General features: G+C 33.5%; 1 protein-coding gene and 1 non-coding gene across 2 annotated transcripts in view; one reads left to right on the forward strand and one right to left on the reverse strand.

The window, feature by feature from the left end:
* Nucleotides 1-11,957: 11,957 nt before the first annotated feature.
* Nucleotides 11,958-24,645, forward strand: part of Cv-c (crossveinless c) — a 310,299-nt gene continuing 297,611 nt past the window's right edge. The window contains exons 1-2 of the mRNA XM_021331060.3: nucleotides 11,958-12,138; nucleotides 18,914-19,447. Coding sequence (XP_021186735.3) covers nucleotides 19,240-19,447 — 208 coding nt within the window. The 5' untranslated portion in view covers nucleotides 11,958-12,138; nucleotides 18,914-19,239. The remainder of the gene's footprint in view (nucleotides 12,139-18,913; nucleotides 19,448-24,645) is intronic.
* Nucleotides 21,182-21,254, reverse strand: Trnak-cuu (transfer RNA lysine (anticodon CUU)). Its single transcript has one exon. It is a non-coding gene; the product is annotated as a tRNA-Lys (tRNA).

Here is a 24,645-nt window from a genome sequence, read left to right on the forward strand (position 1 = left end):
CGAGACACCATTTTCACACACTGCCGGTTAGCCTCATGATAAGTTATTAATTATCTTGTGTAATGGGTGCTAACACAACTAATAAATACATACATATAGCTAGGTTTAGGTATTATAATACCCAGACCACAGTCAACAAGCATGCTCATCACAAAAATGTCGACCGAAGGAATCGAACCCGGGACCTCAAGTTCGGCAGTCCAGCATGGTAACCATTGCGCGAGGTTGTCAAAATGTATCTATTCTACACAATGTTATTTATTTTTCACGCCCTTACAAAGGATCGTTTCCATATCGTTGAAAGCTAGTATAATGTTATCCGCAGTTTTTTTTATCCAGCTTTGTTTGGAATATAGTGTCAATGATTGGGGATTCATTTTTTACATTTTTTAGTAACTTTTTAACTAGGATAGTTTTTAACCCCCGACGCAAAAACGACGGGGTGTTATAAGTTTGACGTGTCTGTGTGTGTGTGTGTGTGTGTGTGTGTGTGTGTGTGTGTGTGTGTGTATGTGGCATCGTAGCTCCCAAACGGATGATCCGATTGTAATGCGGTTTTTTTTGTTTAAAAGGTATGTCAGTCGGGAGTGTTCTTAGCTATGTTTGGTGGAAATCGGTTCAGGTCTTCAAGGTCATCAGCTCGTTTGCTAGATGTGATAGGAATGTTACACGCTCAGTTTACTTGCAAGTATATGTGATATCTGAAATTTGAAACACTAATGTCTTTTGGAACCACTGAGGTGGTCTGCTGTTAGGGCACGAAGGTAGAAGACGTAACCCTGAACTGCCTTTTAGTAAACCCATCGAGTTTGGGCTCGTTGAATTTGTCTTGACGAGTTCTCTTCATGTTTCTGATTGACGAGAACCTGATGCTGGAAATGGGATGTCGCGGATGAAACCCTGGAATGCCGGAATGAAACGGATAAACCGATTTATATTTTTGCTGAAAATCTAGAATGTCCAAAGGTTAATCTTTATTGTTTCTCAATCTGTGCAATTCTCCCAGAGCCAGTTTGTCATGAGGATTGTTAAACAGCTTCCTTTGGCCGAGATCGCATATAGCGACCCCATCTTAAGATAAAATAAATTAAATGAAAGAAGGAAAAAATAAGGAGCTCCTTTAAAAAGCATGAAATAAAATTAAATTATAAATTTAAAACCCCGACCCAAAAAGTACGCAATAATTATGACAAAAGGTTAAAACGCTAAACCCTATAAAAGCAAAAATAACTTTTAACACTACGTAAACTAAATTTTGACGTGTCGGGGGACCGCTTTTTACCTTCATAAATACTTACATAAATCAAATAATACCTACCTAATTACAACATTCGTTTAAAAAAAAAACACGTATCTAAAGTCATGAATTAGAGCGGTCCCCCGACACGACAAAATTTAGTTTACGTAGTGTTAAAAGTTATTTTTTGCTTTTTATAGGGTTTAGCGTTTTTAACCTTTTGTCATAATTATTGCGTACTTTTTTTGGGTCGGGGGTTTTTTAAATTTATAATTTAATTTTTTTACATTTATTGTAAATGTGTAATTTTTTTTTGTAAATGTGTAAATATCTGTAAAAATAAAACATTCACTCTTAAAAAAGTGAAAATAATGTAATTATAACAACACATAGAAACTTTTGTAAAAAGCTGAAAAAAATATTTAACAGTTACCTACAACTTTTATCGCCGACTGTACATTAAAGCATCAACGTTCAATAGTATTTATGACACGATGAGAAGTTTCTAAAATTATAAAGTTTATTTATCAATTACTGAATGCTGAACGGCTGAATCAAAAGAGATGCTTTTTAGATCAAGGAACGGTGAGGGTTACAGCTTCCGATTCTTACCGACAGAAGCGGTTATAGTAATAAGTTCGGTAATTTATTTTGGATGATGTTGAAAGAATTCATTAATTTTAGGTTGAAATTATATCGTTCTCGTCAAAGTTTTTGTCGTTAGAAACCATTTTCAGGTGTACAGCGAATGATGCAGGTGCCGTGAAGAAAGTATGGGTAAGATACGTCGTGTACATAAGCTAAATTACTTCAAATTTTTTATTTAACATCCATTCGGTAGTTTTTCTGTGAAAAAGACATACATATTTTCAATCTTTCGTATTTGTGATACCTACTAGATAGTGTTAAGTATTATTTAGTACCTACCTACATTATCATCATCATCATCATCTGCCTAGCCTTCTCCCAACTATGTTTGGGTTGACTTCAAGTTTAACCAGATTTTAGTAGTAGGTTTAGTCAGTTTTTAGTAGGTTTATAAAGAGTATAATTTACAACAAACTGCTATTTCTGAACAGTAATCAGCCCATGGTTTTCCTAAACCTTCACAATTAAAAATACGATTATTCACAAACTGTTACTTCACAGAACATAACCAACGTACAAACGACCTCTAACTGCAATTTAAACACATAAAAATAAATTTAAATAAAACTGAAAGCCGAATCGTTTCAGAAAACATAAAGCAGCCATTGATGTACCAAAATAAATAAACGATTTCAGAATAGACGAAATACTTATTTAAAGAAAATGTTGGTTTAATTTAATTTTTCAATATCAAGGCGAAGTGTTTTGGATAACAAGTTTTATTGCTAAAAGGATCGTGATTATGACTAGCTTATGCCAGTGGTCTCGCCCGCATCCAGTAGGAACTCTTTCAGGTATTCGGATAAAGGTATAACTTATAGCCTTTGGCTTTGCTCAATAAATGAGTTATCTAGTACCTACAGTTTTTTTTGTCGGTCTAGTAGTTCTTGAGAAAAACGAGTTCAAACAAACAAACAAACTCTGCTTCGTACCTCTAGATGTTTGTACTGTCGATCTGCCAGGTGTTGCGGGATTGTTCGAAAGAGTTACACAACGGCTCCAGAAGAAATATAGACGGTTTGTCCAGGGGTACCCTCTTCAGCAGGACTCATTTGATGAAGACTTTTAAAATTAAAATAAAGTGCTGACCGATCGTCAATCAACTTAGCTAGTTTATATATGGGCAACAAAGTTGATGTCTTATGTCTTTAGGCCTCTTTGAAGCATTACATAAGACTTCTTCCTTACTTGTCCGACTTTCGAGCTTGTAAATATCTAGGATTTTCACACTTTCGGAGTTACAAGTTTGAAGACAATTGTTCTGACTTGCAACCTTGCAACATTTTTCTTGCGGATTGGCAATGTTTACAATAAAATTCTTCTAATTACACATTCCAATACAATTTAAACAAAACATAATTTAGCTAACGGCGATATAAAAAGCGTTAGAAACGTTTATTCGATTTTAGACATTAACTGTGTTTATATAAGAGGCATTATAGCTTGTTGCTAACATTTGGTGTTTAATGTTTTGTCGCTAATAAATTAAATATTCATTTATTTTTGTTTGCTGCTATTTCGAGTTTGTAAAGTTTCGGTCACACCAAATGAGCAATGTGGGAGCGATAAAGTCTTTTCTTAACAGCATAGTAAGATAACTCTAGATCAGACTTTTCAGCTCTTGAACACGTCCATAAAATCCTAGTAACAACTTCTGCCACAATTCATTACTACATCCCTTAATTGATCCTTCCTAACTACTACATATTTAGTGGGTCACCTATCCACGTTTTCCCAACTATGTTGGGATCGGTTGGAAGGCTCGGAGGATGATGACCTATCCACGTTCTGACTACGCCGAGCATTGTTTTAACATTACCTACCATAATTACCTATTATACTTAACCACTAGGTAACTTAATTATGTTTAATTTATCATCAGTCATTTTTATTAAATTTCATTTTTACCTTTTGAAAATGCCAGTCTTATTGATCTCTTGCATCATCTGAAATTGAAAGAAATTATTTTTAACCGGACACACCCAAAAATTTTAATATTTCCGCTAACGTAAACCATTCATGAAGTATTACAATAACAAAATCAAAAGAATTCAGCTTGTTATCAGTTCAAAGTATGTAGGTATCTCTACCATACTTATTTTTATAAATGATGGAATACATGAAACATTTTTGCATGGAAGTATGATTCTGTAAATAGCTAAGCGTTTGTAATTTATTTTCAGAGTGCATCATGAAAAACGGGGTTCGATTTCAGGTTCAGATAGGTAAAGTTTAAAAGCGATAGGAACATATTTTTATACAACGACGTTTGTTGGTAGAGGGACATAAAATTGACAAAAAACATATATTAAAAAAGAAAAAAAAAACTATGTAGTTAGTCGCTATCATATGTTCACAGTAACAAAGTTCTGAAGAAATCTTTACAAATACATAAGTACTTATTGTAAAACGAAAGTTCACATCAAAGCTACTGAACCGTTTTTTATGTATTTTATTTGTAAATGATATTTTATAGAAATGAACAGATAGTCTAGTCTAGAGTATGAGAAAGTAGGGAAATCGGGAAGACGGGACGCGGGTAAAACCGCGGTAAACTACTAGTATTTATATACTCCAATAAAATATTGGCCTTCCCCAAGTTAACAGAATGCTAATTCTAATTTTAGCAGTAACATATCGATTGATCTAACCGATCCCTAACTCGTTAATAGCTTATGTTGAAAGCTAAATTGCGTGGATACCGTCCTAACTAATAATATTATAAAATAATGCCAGTGTAAGTTTGTATGTTTGTCTGTTGCGCTTTTGAAACCGACTAACCGATAAAGATCTAATTTGTTAAAGGCATAGTTGTTGACGGGTTTATTTTTACCCTTTTTTATAATTCACGTGAAAAAGTTAGGTAACCTTTTCATTAATACACGTGAACTCGCGTGTAATTTAAACTAATATAATAGAGTGGAAACATTTTTGTTTATTTGTACCCTGAAGACTCCAAAACTACAGAACCGATTTGAAAAATTCACCGTTAGAAAATCACACTCTTGCCGAGTATAAGCTATATTCTATCCCGGTACGGGCAGTAGTTCCCACGGGACGCGAGTGAAACCGCGGGAAAACGGCTAGATTACTAATACAACAAGTGAACCCGCGTACAAAATCGAGTAATAAAATATTAATAGGTAGCTATGAGCTCACAAATGCAATTGTGAATTTAAAATTCATAGTTTCACTGAATAATGCTATTTCATTTGTTATGCAAATTGGTTTAATTAATGTTCTAATGATTGTTATGTGTGAATTAATTGGTACTTAGTGTTTATTGAGCTTGAATATTTCGTAAATAAATATTTAAAAGCCAATAAAAGGTGAAAATTCTAATTTCAGTTTTCATGAACAATAATGCTTCGGTATTTGTTACGTGAAAACTCTCTGAAATGATGGTATTCAGCAATTTTTATAGACAATTTATTGTGTATAATTTTGTTGTGAAATGTTCTAAAAGCTACCCAGACACATTCAAAGAAAATTCCTAATTTGTTACATCAGCAAAAAAAATATTCGACAACTGTAGTTTTCCCATATGAGCTACTGGCCGTAGCCCGATAAAATAATTATAGCATAATACTTGGCGATAGTCTAGCTTCCCAACAGTGAAATATTTTTTCTAATCGGTCTAGTACCTAATTTTGGAGCCTTTACAAACAGACACACATACATAGCACATTACAGAAGTGTAGATAACATTCACAGGGTGTGTAATTTCCAACAAAACTAAATACACAGTTTAATCCAAAATAAAAAGCGTCCATTTTAAAAACTATAAATCTCTATTATTTATAGAAGTGGCGGAGTAACACGCGTCGCCATAATTAGTGGCGTAATAAAAGTGGTTGAAGTTTATGAGCCCGCTGAGGGTCATTGTATGTTGAACTGATTCTTCGTATAACTTCACATACATACACTGCATGTAGATTTGCTTGAGTTCTGTAGGAATAACTTCATGTAAGTACAGGGATGTAGAGTAGTCTATGGCCGAGTCAAAGGTTCTATCTAGGTCTGCATCATTCAATCAGGCCAGCCGTTTTGACGCGAAGGTGTTAAAAATAAACTAACTCATGTAGAGTTAAGATCTAGGTTCTATGTAACTTCGACCTTGGGTGGAATTGCAAGATATACTAAGATTACTGAGTAGCCAAATCTTGTGATAGGATTATTGTTTTCTTATCTGAGAGCAAGCTCTCCATACCTCTGAATCAATCATTTCATATAAATAGTAAAAAAGGGATGTGCAGCTTGTCGCTTCTAACGAAACGTCCGTGATTTTGCTAAAACACCAAAAAGTTTTGCTACATCACAGAAGATTCCCTGCCTTTGTTTCAGTGTGAATAGAAGTTCAAAAACTTTTGAACTTTCAACTTGGTAATTAACACTGTAATAAAAGTTAACACTGCACGTAATATATTTCGCGTACCGTTGGGAGGGTTGGGTCCAAAAGACCAGATTGTGGAAATTACTGGAAATGTGAGACTTTTAGTTGTCTGTGGGGTTGCCTACCTAATGATTTAATTATTTAAAGTTCCCAATTGAATTAGTTTCGGTTTTGTGATCATTGAAAGCGGAATTATTTATTAATTTGTCAAAGGGAAACACGATAGAAAGGTACAAAGATATTTGCGGAGAATAAAGAGAAAATTAACAATACTATTTAATTGGCGTAATACTATTACGATTGTAATTATGTTACCTATAGTAAGTCCTTAATGGGTTTAGGTCCCATCATTACTATAAATGCGAAGTAACTCTGTCTCTGTGTGTACACAAATACACTTAAATTCATCACCATCTTCCTGCCCTGTTCCCAAGTTATTTGGGGTCGGCGCAACATATTTTTCTTCCGTTCGTCTCTGACAGATATCATACTTACCACTATCCACTGCCTTCTGCTTCATGTCCTCAAAATAAAATAATAAATACACTTAACTTAATTGATATGATGAAATTTGGCATACCTAGTGCTAGAGCTTCCCTGAAGACAGATACCCATAGGCTACTTTTATCCGGTTACTTTTCACCCGGGATGCGGGTGAAACCACAGGTGTCAGCTAGTTCTAATGTGACGTAAGTAAATGTAATAAACACAGGCCGGTGCTATAACTGTTCTATGTCCTTGTATGCAAAAACAATAGACGATTCTGGCAAAGTTTCAAGCATATTGAACTTATCACTAATTGACGGCTAGATTATTTGATACTGGACCAAGTATCTGTAGATAATCTTGGGTAGGGATTTACGAGACCAGTGAAGTATGGAATAACAGAAGATAAAGTAGAATGTCCAGAATGCATCATCATATTTACCTACTGCACTTTACTGCAGTTACATAAGTATCGAGAAGCTATACTATCAATAAATACTACTAATTCCAAGAATAGTTTTCTTCAAGCGTCAGTAAATAGAAAAAAGTAGCTATAACAGCGTAAGTCTGACACCAGTCTAACCAAGGGGTATCGGGTTGCCCGGGTAACTGGGTTGAGGAGGTCAGATAGGCAGTCGCTTCTTGTAAAGCACTGGTACTCAGCTGAATCCGGTTAGACTGGAAGCCGACCCCAACATGATTGGGAAAAAGGCTCGGAGGATGATGATGAAGTCTATCTTTTTTCAATTTTCGTCAAGTTTAGTTTCAAGGTGATAACGAATATAAAATGCATTATAGTTAAGAAAGCGCTGAAAACAACCTTTTCGGCAATCGAGTAGGTAAATAAAAAAGGCTAACAAAGGTGAAGCGATTATTCCTCTACAGTCAGCCATATTTCACCATCAAAGCTTAAACATGCACGTTGCCCATGCATATTATATTTAATACATAAACACACACTACTGTACATATGTGTGTATGTATAAAACAACATCCAATTTATTATTCATGTATTTGTGAGTCGGGTTCTCACTCAGTTATAACAACACACCCTGTATCACAAACACAAACAGGCCTTGCCGATATAATGAAACGTGGGTAAACAACAACATGTATTTTCGATGTTTGTATCATTGTGTATGAATTTTAAAGTGATCTGCAGAAAGCATTGATCAAATACGGTGATTAATCTTGAGCCTTCTTAGTGAAAAATCTGTGCTTTATTTACTTTTTGACTTCAATTTAAATTAAAACAAAACAAGGTAGTGACCTATTAAAAAATAATTTGTTTAGCCCCGAAAGATCTTCACGCGCCTAATAAAAACTGATGATCTGTATCAAAATAATTTAAATCTTTCCAGTAGTTGGGGCTTGAAAGCGCGACATACAGACAGACATACAGTCAGAGTTGCATAAGTTGGATAGAAACATCCTCACCGCCGTTACCGAACCTAACAAAAAAATTACGAAGTCTTACAGCATGATGGCACATATTGTCTTTAATGGCACACATTATAAAGCAGTCACAATTAATCTTCAAGTCAATTTCCCAAACTTTGAAAGCCCAGTTAGTAACAAGATGACAGTTCAGATCATAACAAACCAGTTCATACAGGATTTATCCAGGTGACCTAGTTACGGACTAATAACTGCGCTTCACCACTGCCCTTGAACGTCGCTATGCAAGTGACGGCATTCATGGAAACCCCATAGGTATAATGTAGTTTTGAATAGGTCTAATTGTGGGTCTGATAATGTGGTGGATTAGTGGCGGTGGATCTTGTATCTCAAGTTGGGATGTACGGGGATTCGAATACGGTTCAGGAAAGTGCTGATGTAACTTTTAGAATTATGTATTTTGTTTTGGACACCTTTGAAGAAATACATCATGAGGAAACGTGAAATTTATCAACTTCGGCAAACTTTGTTTTTGTCACTTGTGCCTGAAGGACCCTGATTTGCTTGGCAGTCATTACGAGTATGTGTAGTCAAAAGTAAAAGCCTAAATTCTGGCACACAGTAGGTACTATTCAGTTTTTGTCCTACAAACTGTACCCCATAATTATATATTTTCTTGTAACAAGCCCCGTCAATTGCTCCATTCAGAATATAGCCCAAGACATGCAGTGCAGCGATCATTACTTCAGTAAAAACATAGCTCGCACCAACCATTGTTAAACAAACAATAAATCAACATTAAACAAAGGAAGGTATACTATTCAAAGCACAGGAGTTATGATAACGCATCTATAACATAAACGCTCAAAACTGGGTCAAGATTGTTATCATGCATTCAGATCTTGAGATCTACAGGAGTGAGAGATACATGGAGAACAAAATGACTAGCGGAGGTGCCATAACAGAGGGGCTGCGGGATTGTTTGAAAGAGTTACCGCGGCCCTGATACATAAAAGGCCTACGACGGAACACGACGGTTTTTAGTCAGTAAGAGTCTGACACCGCTGCTAAACCACAGTGGGAAGGGTCATTTGATGATTTTTGACGTCGTTAAAAAATTGGCATATCGGAAAATCTCTTAAGAAAGTGACGCGTCAAAATGCGGGTGTGCGGGGAACGAGGAACGTTACTGTCATCGCCCTTATAATGCCTTCTTTGGACAAATCTAAACTACCAAAAATCGGTGAAGGACGTCTGAAAGAACCCAAAAGCCTCACTTCTCTCGTATCTGATCGTTTTGGTCAAACCCACCGTACGTTTTGGACCTAAAAGAAGGCGCCTGACCTACCTGCATTACAGCATCTCCGCTCATATTTCCTTACTCCGTGGAGAGATCCCTTTGTCCGTCTGACAGGTGTGTATGCCTGTACAATTTGTTGGTTACATGTAAGGCTTGACAGACATGTATTATTTACCCCCGTCAGATGAAGAGAACCCATAGCGGAATATTTTAAGGGAATATATTTCATGAGTAGGTAGATCCCTGTTTTAGAACTCCCTTTTATCTTCAAGTCAAAATCGTATTAAACACGCCAGGATACGAAACAGCATACAGCTTTCATCGTTGAATAGGCCATCTAATATTTTTAATTGGCCTAGTAGTTCCTTGGTTTAGCGACTTTAATCAATCAAACAAACTCTTCAGCTTCATTATTTTGATACAAGATAGATAAGGTTTTTTTTTTCAAAGAAAACTGTTATATTAGGGCTTGTTAGGTGGTTAGACCTGCAGTTTACTCGATAAGAAGACAACGTTTAAAATCCTGATCTATCAACACTCACTAGTCATCAAACTATTTTCGTCAAATCTTTAGATTTAGCAGCCAATAAATAAAATCCATTCATAAATACTGCGAGAAATAATAAAATAAATGACACACAGACACACCGTAATAGCTATTATTTTGAACAGTTGCCAATGCCTACTTTTACCTATTTATTGAATGAATACAAACTAGAAATTGAATGAAGATGAGCACGAATGTGTATTTTTTCTGTCTAGTCTATTCCATCATCTCAATAGATTTTAGTTTGACTAAATGTACCAGAAAATCAATGTTACAAATACATAGTTTACTAGAAGAAACTACATAGATAGAGGAACAGTATTAAAACTGTAAATTGGGGGTTTGCAATTTAAAAGGATTTTCGAATCTAGCTTCAAATCTCATTAGCTGTTCCGCCGCAAGTGCAAACTTTTAGTCATCCAATAGTTTAATCGGACTCAAAAAGCGGTATGTAGATGAATGATAGAACGTACATTACAACTATCAGGTATCCGGCCAATATCAGACGGACTTTAAAGTTTGATTGGATTCACAATTACCTTCAAAATAGGCTTTCTACCATCTGGCTACCAGTTTAATCAGCACTATAGGGGGACCCTTAAGCTAGCAATAGCTGATAGATTCTAGATAAATTATCTTAGGTATAAGTCGTGGCGGCCTAGTGGGTAAAGTATCAACCTCTCACGTATGAGTGTATATGGGTTCGATTCCAGATCAGGCAATTACCAATGCAACTTCTCTGAGTTTGTATGTCTCTTTCTTCACCAATGACTGGTACTTAAAAGGTAAAGGAAAACATCTCGAGGAAACCTGGCAAGCGTGGTGATTAAAGCAAAATCCTTCCCCGTGTGAGAGGAGGCCTGTGACCAGCAGTGGGTCGATAAGCAGACTAATTATAATGAAATCATGAAATAACGAATGTAGTTAATAACATAAACCTACTGCCAAAGGCACTATTGTGATATTTAGCTATGTTATGTTATGCGGAAATAATTATTTCTCCATTCATTGCCGACCCTTTCAGGGAAGGAATGCAATCAATCGAATGCCTGAAGGATTGATCTCGTTTGAGAATAAGCAAAGATTTTTCTGAGGATGTTTTTTCTATTGATTGCTTGCAGAATCCTTCTTTCTTATAAATGCTAAGGTTTGTAAGGATGTATGGTATGTGTGTGTGTATGTATATTGGTAACTGTTCTGCTGTATGGATTTAACGTCAAAGTTTTATAGTAAAATAGTAGTAGTACGTAGTTTTTTCTTCATGTGCAGGTATTAGTTTCCTTGGAACGCGGATGAAATCGCGTCAGGAAGGTTACAGCTAAATGTGCATATTAATGGTAAAACCGGGTGGCGAATACCTATATTATATCTCTATTTTGCAGTTTCTTGATGAAAGGCCAATTATGGATAATAATACTATAGAATTAGGCCATAGGATATCGTGACAGCATCGAGCTAAGAACATTTTATTTATTTATTTAATGCTGCTCATAAAAATGGTTATTCAATAAATAATCAACCTTACTGAAATAATACATTTCTAATGAAATTCAATATAGGCACAAAATATTCCAACAAATAAAATCCAGTTTGTCTCTAGACGAAAAATACAACCTAAAATCAAAACCATTCCAAAAATTCAACTAGCAGACTGCACACAGTGGCTGCAAAAAGTATTAAAAACACCTGGTTTTAGACTAGTCTAAATATTAACATTAAAAAAATACCATAAAAACACAAACATGGTGAATGAATTATTATTTAAAACACAAGCGAATTCCTATACAAATCCGCATTCAACCTATGTATATTTTGCGAGCTTTTCCGCAGGGGCGAAACTGGCTAAATATAGTCATCTCTGTCTAGTTTACTTATTTCTTATAGTTGTGTCTCTTTCTGGCTTTGGAGCGGGAAATTCTGTACCGATGTGGCCAGACCTGTAGATTCTCGTGCATTGATAGGACGGTTTTCGTTTGGGCTCCCTTAACTCGCGAACGATTCAACTTTTAGCCGACTATATTAAGTGCTTTTTGTAAATAAAGTGTGTATAATGTAATTTAGTTAGTGTATTTTTTGTGTTGTGCTGTGTTTTTAGTGTTAGTGTTAATAAATGAAAGACGTATAGTGAGGTGAGTAGTAAAATATTTTTTTTTACACTGTAGAATTTATGGTAGATAAGATTTACTGCAAATTATTATAGCTGCGACCTTGTAGAATAATTTATTTAATTTAAGATGGGTAAATTATTATTTTTATCACAACCTTTCTTTGATGTAGACTCGGATATTTTGACAAAGTACCAAAAGCGCTTTTAGCAATATGGGTTTATCGTCAGATTTATTAAGATTTTTGCAATATTCTGTTTCATTATCAACTTGGTTAAAATAAAAATTCTAAGGCAGAGGATACGATAGGACATATCTACGCAGTTTGTACACAAAAACAAAAAAACACAGTATTCATAAAATAACAATAAATTAATTATATTATAGTAAGTATCATATTATGCAAACAGTCATGTAATTAATTTTCATAAGCACAAAACTAAAAAGTCTGTCATAAAATATTGTGATACGCTCTCAAATAAACAAGTTAACACAAATTAATAATTTAACGAAAGTTAATAAACAAAAATGTTTAACCTTTTAATGATATTAACGTCAAACATAATTTAACTTTGCGTTAATCATATTATCGTGGTCGCTCCAGGGGTAATGGAAAACTGCAATTTTGTTACAAATGGCACGCTAAAACTTTTGATCAATTTCAGCTTGAAATTGATGAACATGCTATGTTGGTTTTTAATTAAAACAAAGTCCTATATTTGTTATATAAATAAGGAAAGCTTGACAGATAGACTGTAACTCAGTCTTTTGCTTTTTTAACCGATTTCCCGAAAAGGGGGAGATTCTCAATTCATAGGGGTCTTTTACAAGATTAGTAAGGATTCATAAAAAATAGTTTTTAATTTATGAATTCAAAAGTGATCACGATAATACAAACTAGCTGTTTCCTCACGCGTCTTAGGAGATTGGCTTAGTGTAATGGCTTATTATATTAATTGGGTATAGTGTAGCTTTCCAAAAGTGGAAGATTTTTACAAGTGAATACATTACTTTTGGTTCAAACTTACAAATGTTTCCTCATTATTATATTAGTATAGATAAACGTGTAAGGGAAAACCGGGAATATAAATAAAAGGAAAATATTATTAGTTCATTGTTTAAACAAAATATGTAGTTTTAGAAATATTTTACTGAAATGCACGTACCATGCTTTCAAGTTCACAATAACTATTATGTAAAAACACAGCTATGTTTGGTCATCATCATCTACCCAACCTTTTTCCAACTATGTTGGGATCGGATTTCAGTAAACCATATGCAGCTTGACACGATTACTCAAATCCAGGCTTCATTACGTCCAAAGTATTTAATTAAAAAGTGATTACAAATTCTTATTTGTCTAGGCATATTGTGAATTTAACTTGCACTCGGGTACAAAAATAAACCTGAAAAGGATAATAATGTATTTTGCCAGAAAGTAATAAAATAGTGTTTTACAAGCGTATAAAAAAAAATTCAAGCCCTTAAGGGACAAACCCAATAAAATATGACAAAGTTAATATTTTAGGTACCTATACTAATCTAATTAGCCATTAGTTTTTCATTTCTTCCATAAGAAGCTTAACTTTCATCCACAAATTTAATTACACACGGTGCCTTATAATAATTCTCTCATCCTCCAACTTTATTGGTATTTTAAAAGCCTCAGAATTCCCTCATAAAGATCTTATTAAAAACCTTGACTTTTCATACTTTGCTAAGGAGTTTGTGTTCGCTGTTTACATAATAATACGAGGGGAGGCTTTCAGGAGTCCTTTTGTTGTGACATCATATTCATAGGTCTTCAGAAAAATGAGTCCCGTCACCGAAATCTTTTGAGCCTTTTTGATGTATTATTTTGGCTTATTTATTTGTGCTTGTGTGAGAGGATTTGAGGGCTAGTTGTGGAATGTAGTTCGTCTTTTCTGTCTGTCTGTTCATCGAAAAGTTAGAATCAAATAATTGGTACAAATTATATAGGTTTATATTATTATATTTTCATAAATAAATGCAAGAATGTATCGTATTTTAAACTAAACTGTTACGTTGTAAAATCTTCGGATTAATATTATTTTTTTCCTATTGTTTGTTTTGAACTTTGGGACGGAAAGCCATGTAGCACCTATCAGTCAAGTCTTTACACCCGTTTGGTGCACTGAAATTGCAAATAGCAACCATATTACACGGGCTGTTGCATTCAACATATATGGGTATCCACAGCTCAAATAGATCCAGATCTCCAATACTGCATTAATTAGAATCTCTGTCCATCCTTTGGGAAATTGCCTTGATCATGCACTAACAATTACAATACATACAGCACTTTCGAAACTACCTCCGAAACCTGGCACAGGAATGTGAACCTTATTGTGTAGTAGTAAAGGTGGTATTTGCTTGTGTTGACAAGGCATATATTATGGTAATTTATTGACACGTTTGATCCCCAATTTAGGTTTGATGCAGGTAGTTCGAAACTGTGTTTATTTAGCCATTTTACTGGTCCAGTAGCTAGTGAATAGTATGAGAAGCTAGGCTTAAATGGAAGGTTGAGAAAATTGTTACGGTTTTATTATTTTGTATTTACTTCACTCTATATAGGACTTCTGCTGTTTCTTTCACGTCCTATGGAAAATATTACCGGTGGGTACCGGGATGAAATATAGCTTTTACTAGTCGGGGAGCAATATAGCTTTCCAACAATGAAATAATTTTTCAAATCGATTCTGTAGTTTCGGAGCCTTTTGGGGTACAAATGAACAACCTTTCCTCTTTATTATATTATAGTGTCCATTAGTACCCACATTCCCTACAGCAGTAGTGAATGTGAGACTTTCAATGTCTAAACTAGAAATTACGAATTCCTTAATTTACCTTTAGCGTTCCAGAGGTAACTCTCTCGAGCACGCAAACCTGGCTAAATAACAAAGGTGCTTACTTTAATTCAAGAGTAACGTAGATTAAAATCTGTGCAAATAAAAAAGGAAAAAAATAAATCTAAAATATAATAACTTGGGCCGAACCAACCTTAGTAAAGTTTCTGTTTAAATACAAGCAGACCCTTGGGGTTCTCTCGGCCCTGACCAACTTGGTTATAATTTACATAACACAAAAATTGTTATGCAGGTTGGACCTCAGGATTCACTCAATAGAAAATAAAGAAAATGCTAAACAAGGAAAAGTAAATAAACAGCAGAGAGTAAATATAACAGGAATTTAGTAAGAAAATCTAACCAAATAAATATGCGGTTTCAAGCAAAATTGAAGTAAACATTACAAAAACTTTTAAACGTCTGATGACCACTTGTCTAAAAAATGAGAGACTTTGAAAAAAGGTCCGTTCAGCCACATTTTTTTGACAAGTTTTCAACAGACATCTTTATACATTGTGGAACGCAAATAAATAATATGAATATGTTTACTGTAACTAATTATGTATGTTTTTACTTAAAGAAGGATATTTTTTTTACATATTTCAGTGATTGTGTAATACACTTTACCTACCACATACATTTTTAAAAATATTTTCTGCCACAAATTCTAATTCTTCATAATTTCTATAGTAAGCTCTTATCAATAACCTCCCTGCCAAGCTTTTCGCTCCAATACTCATCAATTTAACTCAATTCAATAACACACACTTCAAACGTTAAATAAATCTCTCAAAAGAAAACCAAGAACGTAAAACTTGGAATATACACTCCAGTGCAGAATAATTGGACCAGCAAATTGCGTCGAATTAGGAAAGTATTTGCATGATATAAAAATACAGTATTTATTTTTACATTTGACGTGTTTTGGAAAGATACCTAATACCAATTACCTATATCTTACCAGAATGAACACGTGACTTTAAAATTTAAATAAAATGACAATATGTACTACTATGTAGGGAAATATCATTTTCGCACTTTATTAGAATAAATATGTACACCTAGCATTTTTATCTGAATTACGTCATACCTACAAAACTCTACATGGCTATCAAATTAGAGCCATTCTTTCTATAGTAATCATTCATCAATAGATTGCCTTCACAATTTTTTTCACCTTACGAACCAAAATAAATCACTCCAAACACACTGAGGCTTAACTGACCCAATTTCTTCGCACTCAAGTGTATTACGGACGAAATTTTCTTTACGCACACATAGAAAGAAATCTCTTTACGTTTACGCACACATAGAAGTGTTTCTCGTCGAAATGCAAACAGTCAATCAAACTTGAGAAATATTCAATTACGTTAATTCTCTGCCTTTTCATCGATCTTCGAATAAACTCAAGGGAGGACTTGGCTGTTAATTTACTCGATGTTTTTAAGGTAAATAATTACGGTGGTTGTTTTTTTACTGTCAATGTACTCCTCGTGATTGATACATGTGACTTGGATATGTTTTAATGAGTATTTTTCGGAGTAATTAAGAGTAGAATACGGTCTTTGGTGTTGAAAAGTAATTAGGATAGTGTTAGGATAATTATAGTCATAATAAAAAAAACCGCTTCGTTAATACATAGACTCAAAACGTTTTTCTTTGATAATTGTGCTGAAAACCACATAAAAATAGGTTCAGCCGAACGTGTAATAATCGTGCACAAGCATACATACAAACATATAGATCAAACTGAGAACATCTTTTTCTTTTAATCGGTTAAGAAAGCATAAATTATTTTTGAATTCCAAATACTCAATTCCATTCATATTAAGCGTAGACACCTTTCAGGTCTATTAAAATTATTGCTAGAGAAATGTAATACGATTTACAGAAAGTATCGTTTCTGTACTTACGCATTAAAATCCTAAAATCTAAATAATGAACACTGAAACATTTTCAGCTGAAGCTAAATCGTTCCAAAATTAGGTGACCCTTTAACCTTCAGACCTGGCTTTTAGTAACCTTTCGCATAATAATGAGGTCTAAACATACATGCTGGAGTGCTTTCAGTGGTTTGTGTGACCGAAAGAAATTAGATATTTAGGCAGGTTACAAATATATGACATAACATATAGGAGCTTGTAGTTAGGTCAAAGGCTTTGGAAGGCTTTGGTTTAGTGAGAAGAATGATTGATTGTAATAAAAAAAATATTTTTGGTACATTTTTTGACGTTATGTGTTGTTTAGTAGTCGCCATTTAAAATAAACAAAAATATACGAAAAGCGATAAATAGTTATCTACTCATGTAAAATAAATCTTATAAAAAATAGGTGTTATGTTGATAGTACAATATTTGGGATAAGATTAGCGAGGTTTTGAACGAGGGGTGAAGCGTGCGTGTTAGAATCAGGGATTGGTTATAATACCGCACTGCAAAATAATTTATGGACACTGCTTGCTACAACGTTCAGTTATTAACATTTTCACATATTGGACAATTGAAAAACAAGCACTAAATTTAAATTAAATTACATAAATAAGGTGTAAAAATATAAGTTCCCGAAAGATATCTAAATGTAACCCAGATTTTCGGCCACAAGTGTAACTTAATCGTCGTTGTCAAAAACTGGGTCAATTTTTGAATGCCAAATATTCATGAATGCGAAATTAAAAATAACTCAAGGGATAGGCTTACAACGCATACAAATCACCCAAAACGTTTTGACTTGAATCAAAATCATCGAAATCCCTAAAGCTTTTGCGAAAATCGAAATCTCGATTTGATATCGAAATCGAATTAAATCAGAAGTCAGTTTAATCCTGGATCGAAACAAATCGGGGTTTTCATATTGGAAAAATTTTGGCGTTCCCATTTGGTAGCCGAAGTAATTTTAGGGGCTGATAAACAAGCGAGGTTGATTTGAAAAAGTCAAATTAATTTTTATATTTTTGTGTTATTTGACACTCAAAAATTCACGTCTTACAAATTGTTGTTGCTCTTATTTATTTATCAATGGAATGGTATTTTATAGGTGCGAACAAAAACAAGGAAAAATAGATTGGTTTCCACCTATAAAAATATGTACCCTATATCTATCCATCATCCTCCGAGCCTTTTTCCCAACTATGTTGGGGTCGGCTTCCAGTCTAACCGGATTCAGCTGAGTACCAGAGCTGTACCCTATATCTATCCATAAGTTATTTAATTAACTAAAAATTATTACATATTTTATTATTGTTTGCAAATCCCAACTAGCTAATTAATTAAAGTATATTTTATGAACATTAACAATCGTTAAATCTTGTCATAAATCAGCACAGGTGACAACTATCAGTAATTGAATGTTTCGTATTGAATATAAATGAATAAATTGATTATTTAGTTAATCATACAATGACACAGTTATTGTGGTCAAATAACACTGAATAGTTTAGTGTTTTATTTATAAAATGGACATAAGTTGTATTATATTAATCGATTTAAAAAAGCCTAAAAGTTTACTTAAAAAGATAATTGACAATTCTTTAATATTTTTTTTAGATTTTTTGTGTAGGTATATTGTGTCAATGAAAATATTCAACTTATTCTTATTTTATCTACATAATATTATAAAGAGGAAAACTTTGTTTGTTTGGTTGTAATAGATAAACTCAAAAACTACTGGACCGATTTTAAATATTCTTTCACCATTAGAAAGCTATATTATCTGCGAGTAACATAGGCTATATTTTATCCCGGTGCGGGCAGTAGCTCACACGGAACGCGGGTGAAACCGCGGGAAAACGGCTAGTCGTTAATACAGTAAATCACTTTCCAATTTACTATTTGCCCTTACATCCATCACTTTGTTTTACCCAATTTAATAGATTTTGTTTCACCAATGATTGTGTGAGTTTGTGAGTAAACTTTGCCCTTTACTTGTTTCAGGTTAATTAACGAAAACACTTGGCATAATTGGAAACTAGTCCAACTAAGTGTTTTAATATAAGTTAAAAGTTAAATCGTGTCTAAGTGAAGTTGCTAAGTTATCTAAGTGAATTTAATCATAGTTAAATTTAAAATTATAAATATTTTTCTAAAATAAATCGTGCAAATGTAAACATTTACATTTGAAAATGGAATCAATTGAATTAAAAGATAAGTTGATGATTAAATGGAAATTTAAATTTTGAATTCGGGTCCAAAAATTTGAATTAAGAATCCGAATTAATATTTTTGAATTTAGAATAAAATTGAGAAATAAATAAAATAAAATGGAGAAGAATAACGAGCCTTCGCCGTCGACGACGCCCAAGGCCCCATCCCCGCCCCCTCCCGGACATACGCCAAGCAAGATGGAGCGAAGAATGTCCCATTTCAAAGAGTACAAATTCTTCAGAAGCTTCAGCGCTAAGGTGGAAAACTGGCCTATGAGAAAAGCTGAACAACTATGGAGGAAGATGCGAGAAAGAAAAATAGCAGGTACGTTTATTAAAATTTTTTTTAATAAGATATTTTCTTATTTTTCCACAATAATTGTCAAAAAAATAAATAATAGTTTAAAAAAAACTAAAAAAACGCTTTTTATAGAAAAACGAACTAAAAAATAGAGAATAAATTTTAATGAATTTAAATTAAGAAAACAGTGTTAAAAATTTCAATGAACTCAAATTAATAATAGTGTGAATACAAAAAAAAATATTTAAAAAAAGCGTGGGGTGCATGGTGTCAATAGTTTTTTTATTGACAGATATGAGTAGGTACAGTGATTTTCATTTCGATAATATCTTAAAAAGCACCCCACGCTTTTTTTAAATATTTTTTTTTTGTATTCACACTATTATTAATTTATGTTCATTGAAATTTTTAACACTGTTTTCTTAATTTAAATTCATTAAAATTTATTCTCTATTTTTTAGTTCGTTTTTCTATAAAAAGCGTTTTTTTAGTTTTTTTAAACTATTATTTATTTTCTACTTTTTAGTTTGTTTTAAAACTATTATTTGTTTTGTAGAATTAAAATTCTCTTTAGTATACAAAAATTTGTCAATATTAGAGGAAACGGCTAAAGATAATGATTGGAAACAAAAATTAACATCGAGTCCTGCCTTATCGACTGTAGAGAAAAATTCTAGAAAATTTCAATTAATTTTCTTACCTTATCGACTATAGATGAAAATTATATAAATTAACAAAAATCATATTTTGCAAATTGAAAAGCCTAGAAGTCGGTGTCTAATGGATGTTACTAAGTTAATTTTGCCACCGACTTCTAGGCCGATGCACCTAAAATTAGATTTTTTTTTTGCTTTTTAGTGTCTTGGGAAGTCGGTTTAATTTTTTTGTAAAAAGGTTATTTATTTAAAGCTTTTCAGTGATACGAATAGTTGTCACTATCCATACAAGTGGGAAGTTCTCATCAATACAAAGAATATAAGTCCAAACGAGGTATTTTACATATTCAGTTGTCGAGTTCCCTCGACTTTGTCTGGTCTCCATCATCAGGTCAGCTCCAAACCTTCACTGTTGCATAGGTCTTGTCAATACGAATAATTTAAGCCCAAACACGAGGTAGTTTACATATTCAGTTGTCGAGTTTCCTCGATTTTCTCTGGTCTCCATCATCAGGTCAGCTCCAAACCTTCACTGTTGCAAAGGTCTTGTCAATACAAATAATTTAAGCCCAAACACGAGGTAGTTTACATATTCAGTTGTCGAGTTCCCTCGACCCTCCCTGGTCTCCATCATCAGGTCAGCTCCAAATCTTCACAGTTGAATAGTGCTTTTAGGCGTACACCTGAGTGTCAAGTTTTTACCCTATGTATGCCTACAACTTTTGAAGGTTGCCCTCGATTTCTCAGGGTTTCCATCATCAGATCCTGACCTGATGACTATGGGACCAACTGGCAGCTATTCCTAGTCGAACAAAAAAAGAATCACGTAAATCGGTCTATAAACCTCTGAGTAATCGATGTGTACGTGTAACCTCCTCCTTTTTGGGAAGTCGGTTAAAATGGAATAATTTTATCAAATTAGTGTATTGTCATCGGTCCTCAATAAATCTACAAAGTTTGAACGAAATCTGGCCGTTTAAAGTGGGTCAAAATCGCGCCCAAAGAAGTCGGTTACAAACAAACATACAGGTGAAGCTAATAAAAAGCGTGTAATAATAAGCACTTTGTAATAGAAATTCGTTTTGAGACCACAAAAAGTTTGCGCCCAACGTGGGGCTCGAACCCACGACCCTGAGATTAAGAGTCTCATGCTCTACCGACTGAGCTAGCCGGGCTGTAGTGGCAGGTTTGAAATAGTGAGTCAGTATGTCCTAAGTACATATAATTATAAACAAAGACGTCATTTGACTAATTTATAAGGAAGCCTGCATACCAAATTATGTTTTATGTCCTTGGAACATCTGTTTAATGAGGTTTTAAGTCTTCAAAATTGTTAATTTCGATAAAGTAAAACGGAAAATATTTCATTAAACAAAAACTAATAAAACAAAAAAACTATTTAGCTTCCTTATTAGAAGGATAATTTGAAGTTTGTGGATAGAAATAATGATGAATGGTAAAGTTAAGCTTTTAATGAGGTCAATATATTGATGGGTGGGTTAAAGGCGCAAGAACCGATGACGCATAACAAAAATAAACATTACAATAATATCAAGTCTATCTGACTTGTAGTGACTCTAAAGTCACCGAAAATTTGGATTTATCAAACAATAGCAAAAACAAAAACTATTTTTTGCAATTCTTTTTTCCTATTTTGGCAGCTATTTTCATTATTTGCAAAGTAAAAATTGTAGGTATGTCAGTTATAACAAACTACCAAACCATGTAGTAAGCATTGCTAAAAAAACTCCCTTTTACAACATTTTCAATAATAAAACTACTTAAGTATTTTAGGCAAAACCGTTGCAACTACTCTAACAAATAGTTTCAGACCAGACTTCTAGAGTATTCGAACCAATACCTCTCGACATCGCATCTGGTGCAATGCGCAAATTCTCTCAAACAAAATGTTACCTTTGCCAAATTAAATCAGAACTTTTTCCAAAAGTTCTGTGTTGTTCAGAACAAATTAAAAGGGTTTTTAATTACACAGTAACCGCATTGGCTATGTTGAACATCGGTTTTCGAACGAGGGTTGCTTTCGATTAAGGGTAGAAATATCAAGTTTTGTATCGTAAATATTTATTTAATGAATTGTTACTGGTTTTTATAATTTTGATTTCTTGCGGTTTTCGAGGATCTTCTTCCTATACAAAGATAAAACATAGCCTATGTTACTTGGAAAGAGTTTAGCTTTAAAACAATGAAAGAGTTCTTTAATTCGGTTCAGTCGTTTTTGTTGTTCGTCAATTCCTCTTTACCATGTTACTGTTAATTTACATTTTTAAGCAAAAACTTTGAAGGTTTTTTTTTGTCTCATAGAGTTCAGTAGGTAGTACATAGCTTGGCCAATAAGTAATTTATTCTTATATGTATTTTTGAAAACGTAAAATAAAACCTCTAAAGCTAATTAAACAGAAAATTATTACTATTTTTCTTAACAACTTTAATTTTGCTACCTAAAATACCGACCAAGATCAGTCCAATTACATTGGAACTTCTAACACCTAACTTCTTAGCTTTGGTTCTAATAAGACTAGAAGTTTCCACAAAGACCATTCAATATCAAGTAATTTCAAACTGCTAGCTAGCGAAAACCAACTTGAACTTATACTTTTACTTCAAATAACAGCTATGCACTAGGTATAAATGTAAAGTTACTTAGAAAAGAAAGAGACGAAGTTTTTATAGTCAATTTACTACGAATCGTTGGTTTAACTTACATAATTAAGAACAAAAAAAGACTAGCTAAAATATAACATTATTCAAAAACGTTAACAAAAGCAACAAAATTACGTCTCGAAACAGAATTGTAAACAAACAACAAAACAAAACATTTTTACTGCACAAAACAAAATAATCAAGAAAATGAAAGACTTCATACAATATAGACGTTTTCAATCAAACTCACAGACTAACCGCTTACGTGACACGATATACCACGGAGTAAGGATTCGAAAGATGAGCGGAGATGCTATAATGCAGGTAGGTCAGGCGACTTCTTCTAGGTCAAATATGTACGGTGGGCATGACCAAAATGAAAGTTACGAGTGAATTAAGAGTGATTAAGAGGCTTGCGGGTTCTTTGAGTCATCTGTCAACGATTTTTGGTATTACAAAAATGCTCGGGTCTAAAGGAAGCGTCCCCCGCACACCCGCATTTTGGTACGCTACTTTCTTGGAAGATTTTCCGTTATAGCACCTCCGCTAATAATTTTGTTCTCCATGGATACGATACACGGAGCTTGTGAGAAAATGAAGACAGCTTTGAATATAAGCTGGTTACAAACTTGCGATTTTACGCAGAACTTCGTTATTCAATTATGTATGAAAAGACTTAAGTGGAACGGTGATGCAAATGTAATTAAAATCCTTAATGGATTTGTAAGAAGGGACTTTGTAAATGGCAAAGGTAACTGGTGTATGAAAATTTAATACAAAATACGCTATTTTTAGATAATTTTGATGGAACAAGGTTTATTTTTGAACAATGGTTATAAAAGTAGTTAGCACTTGATTTGGATCAATGCATTTACCTCAACATGTGGGAAATATCAGGACACCAAAAACAGACTACTTACCTGTGCGTTTAATAATACAATTGTTTATGAATCAATAAAAGTAAGGAAAACACCAAAATAACAAAACCGTGCAATCAATTTGTTACAAACAATAAATAAATAAAATCCAATTCGTACAATAAATCTAGCTGGATTCACAAAAGTAATACTCAAAATCGTCAATACAAAAGATTTCTCCACAAATCCAGCTAATATTGACCTAATAACAAATATTAAATGCGACAATAAGTTCTGTGCAAACAATCGAATCGGTTTTGTGCAACCAGCCTTGAGCTATAACATTTTATTTACTCGTTAAGACGAAATAGACGAAATTGAATTTCTCGTGAAACCACAGCTGCTTCAGTTTTGAGAAAGCAGAAACATTGTTTATTGTTTCGCTGGTTCATTATTGAAATTGAATTAATTCAGGATTGAGCGGGTTTGTTGAATGGAGTAAATACGCCATGTGGCTCTACCGTGGGTGTTGGTGAGACAATACTTGATTTGCGAAATATATTTGTTGAATATAATTATTTTGGACAATTTGTAGGTGTTTGTATGTAGAGTTTAAATTCCTTTTGTTGAATAAAGCACAAATCTCAAACCTTTACCAAACTATGTTAGGGTCAGCTGTCAGTCTTAACCTGATTGCCTATCTGACCTTCTTAATTTTATTCTCAAAGTGTCTTAATTTTTAGTTAATCTATTTTAGTTAATCGATAAAAAGAGAACGTGGTGAAAAATATTATAAAAAATAATCTTCTCAAGCTTACTAAGAAATAAATACTTATTAAACGTAGGTATACAGCTGTAGTTAAATAAAATCCAACATGGAAGACTAGTCAGGTGCAGTTTCTTATAATTTAGCTAATTACGTTACTTAGTAACTCGAACGCGGCTGCTGTTTACCGCTGCGAGCGGTAAATATTTTCTACTTCCCTTGTAATTTCATTTAAAACTATTAGTCATGTACAATTTATAACTCAATTGTAATGTAAAGAAA

The sequence above is a fragment of the Helicoverpa armigera genome, chromosome 23 (genome assembly GCF_030705265.1).
Source record: "Helicoverpa armigera isolate CAAS_96S chromosome 23, ASM3070526v1, whole genome shotgun sequence".
NCBI classification, from domain to species: Eukaryota; Metazoa; Arthropoda; class Insecta; order Lepidoptera; family Noctuidae; genus Helicoverpa; species Helicoverpa armigera.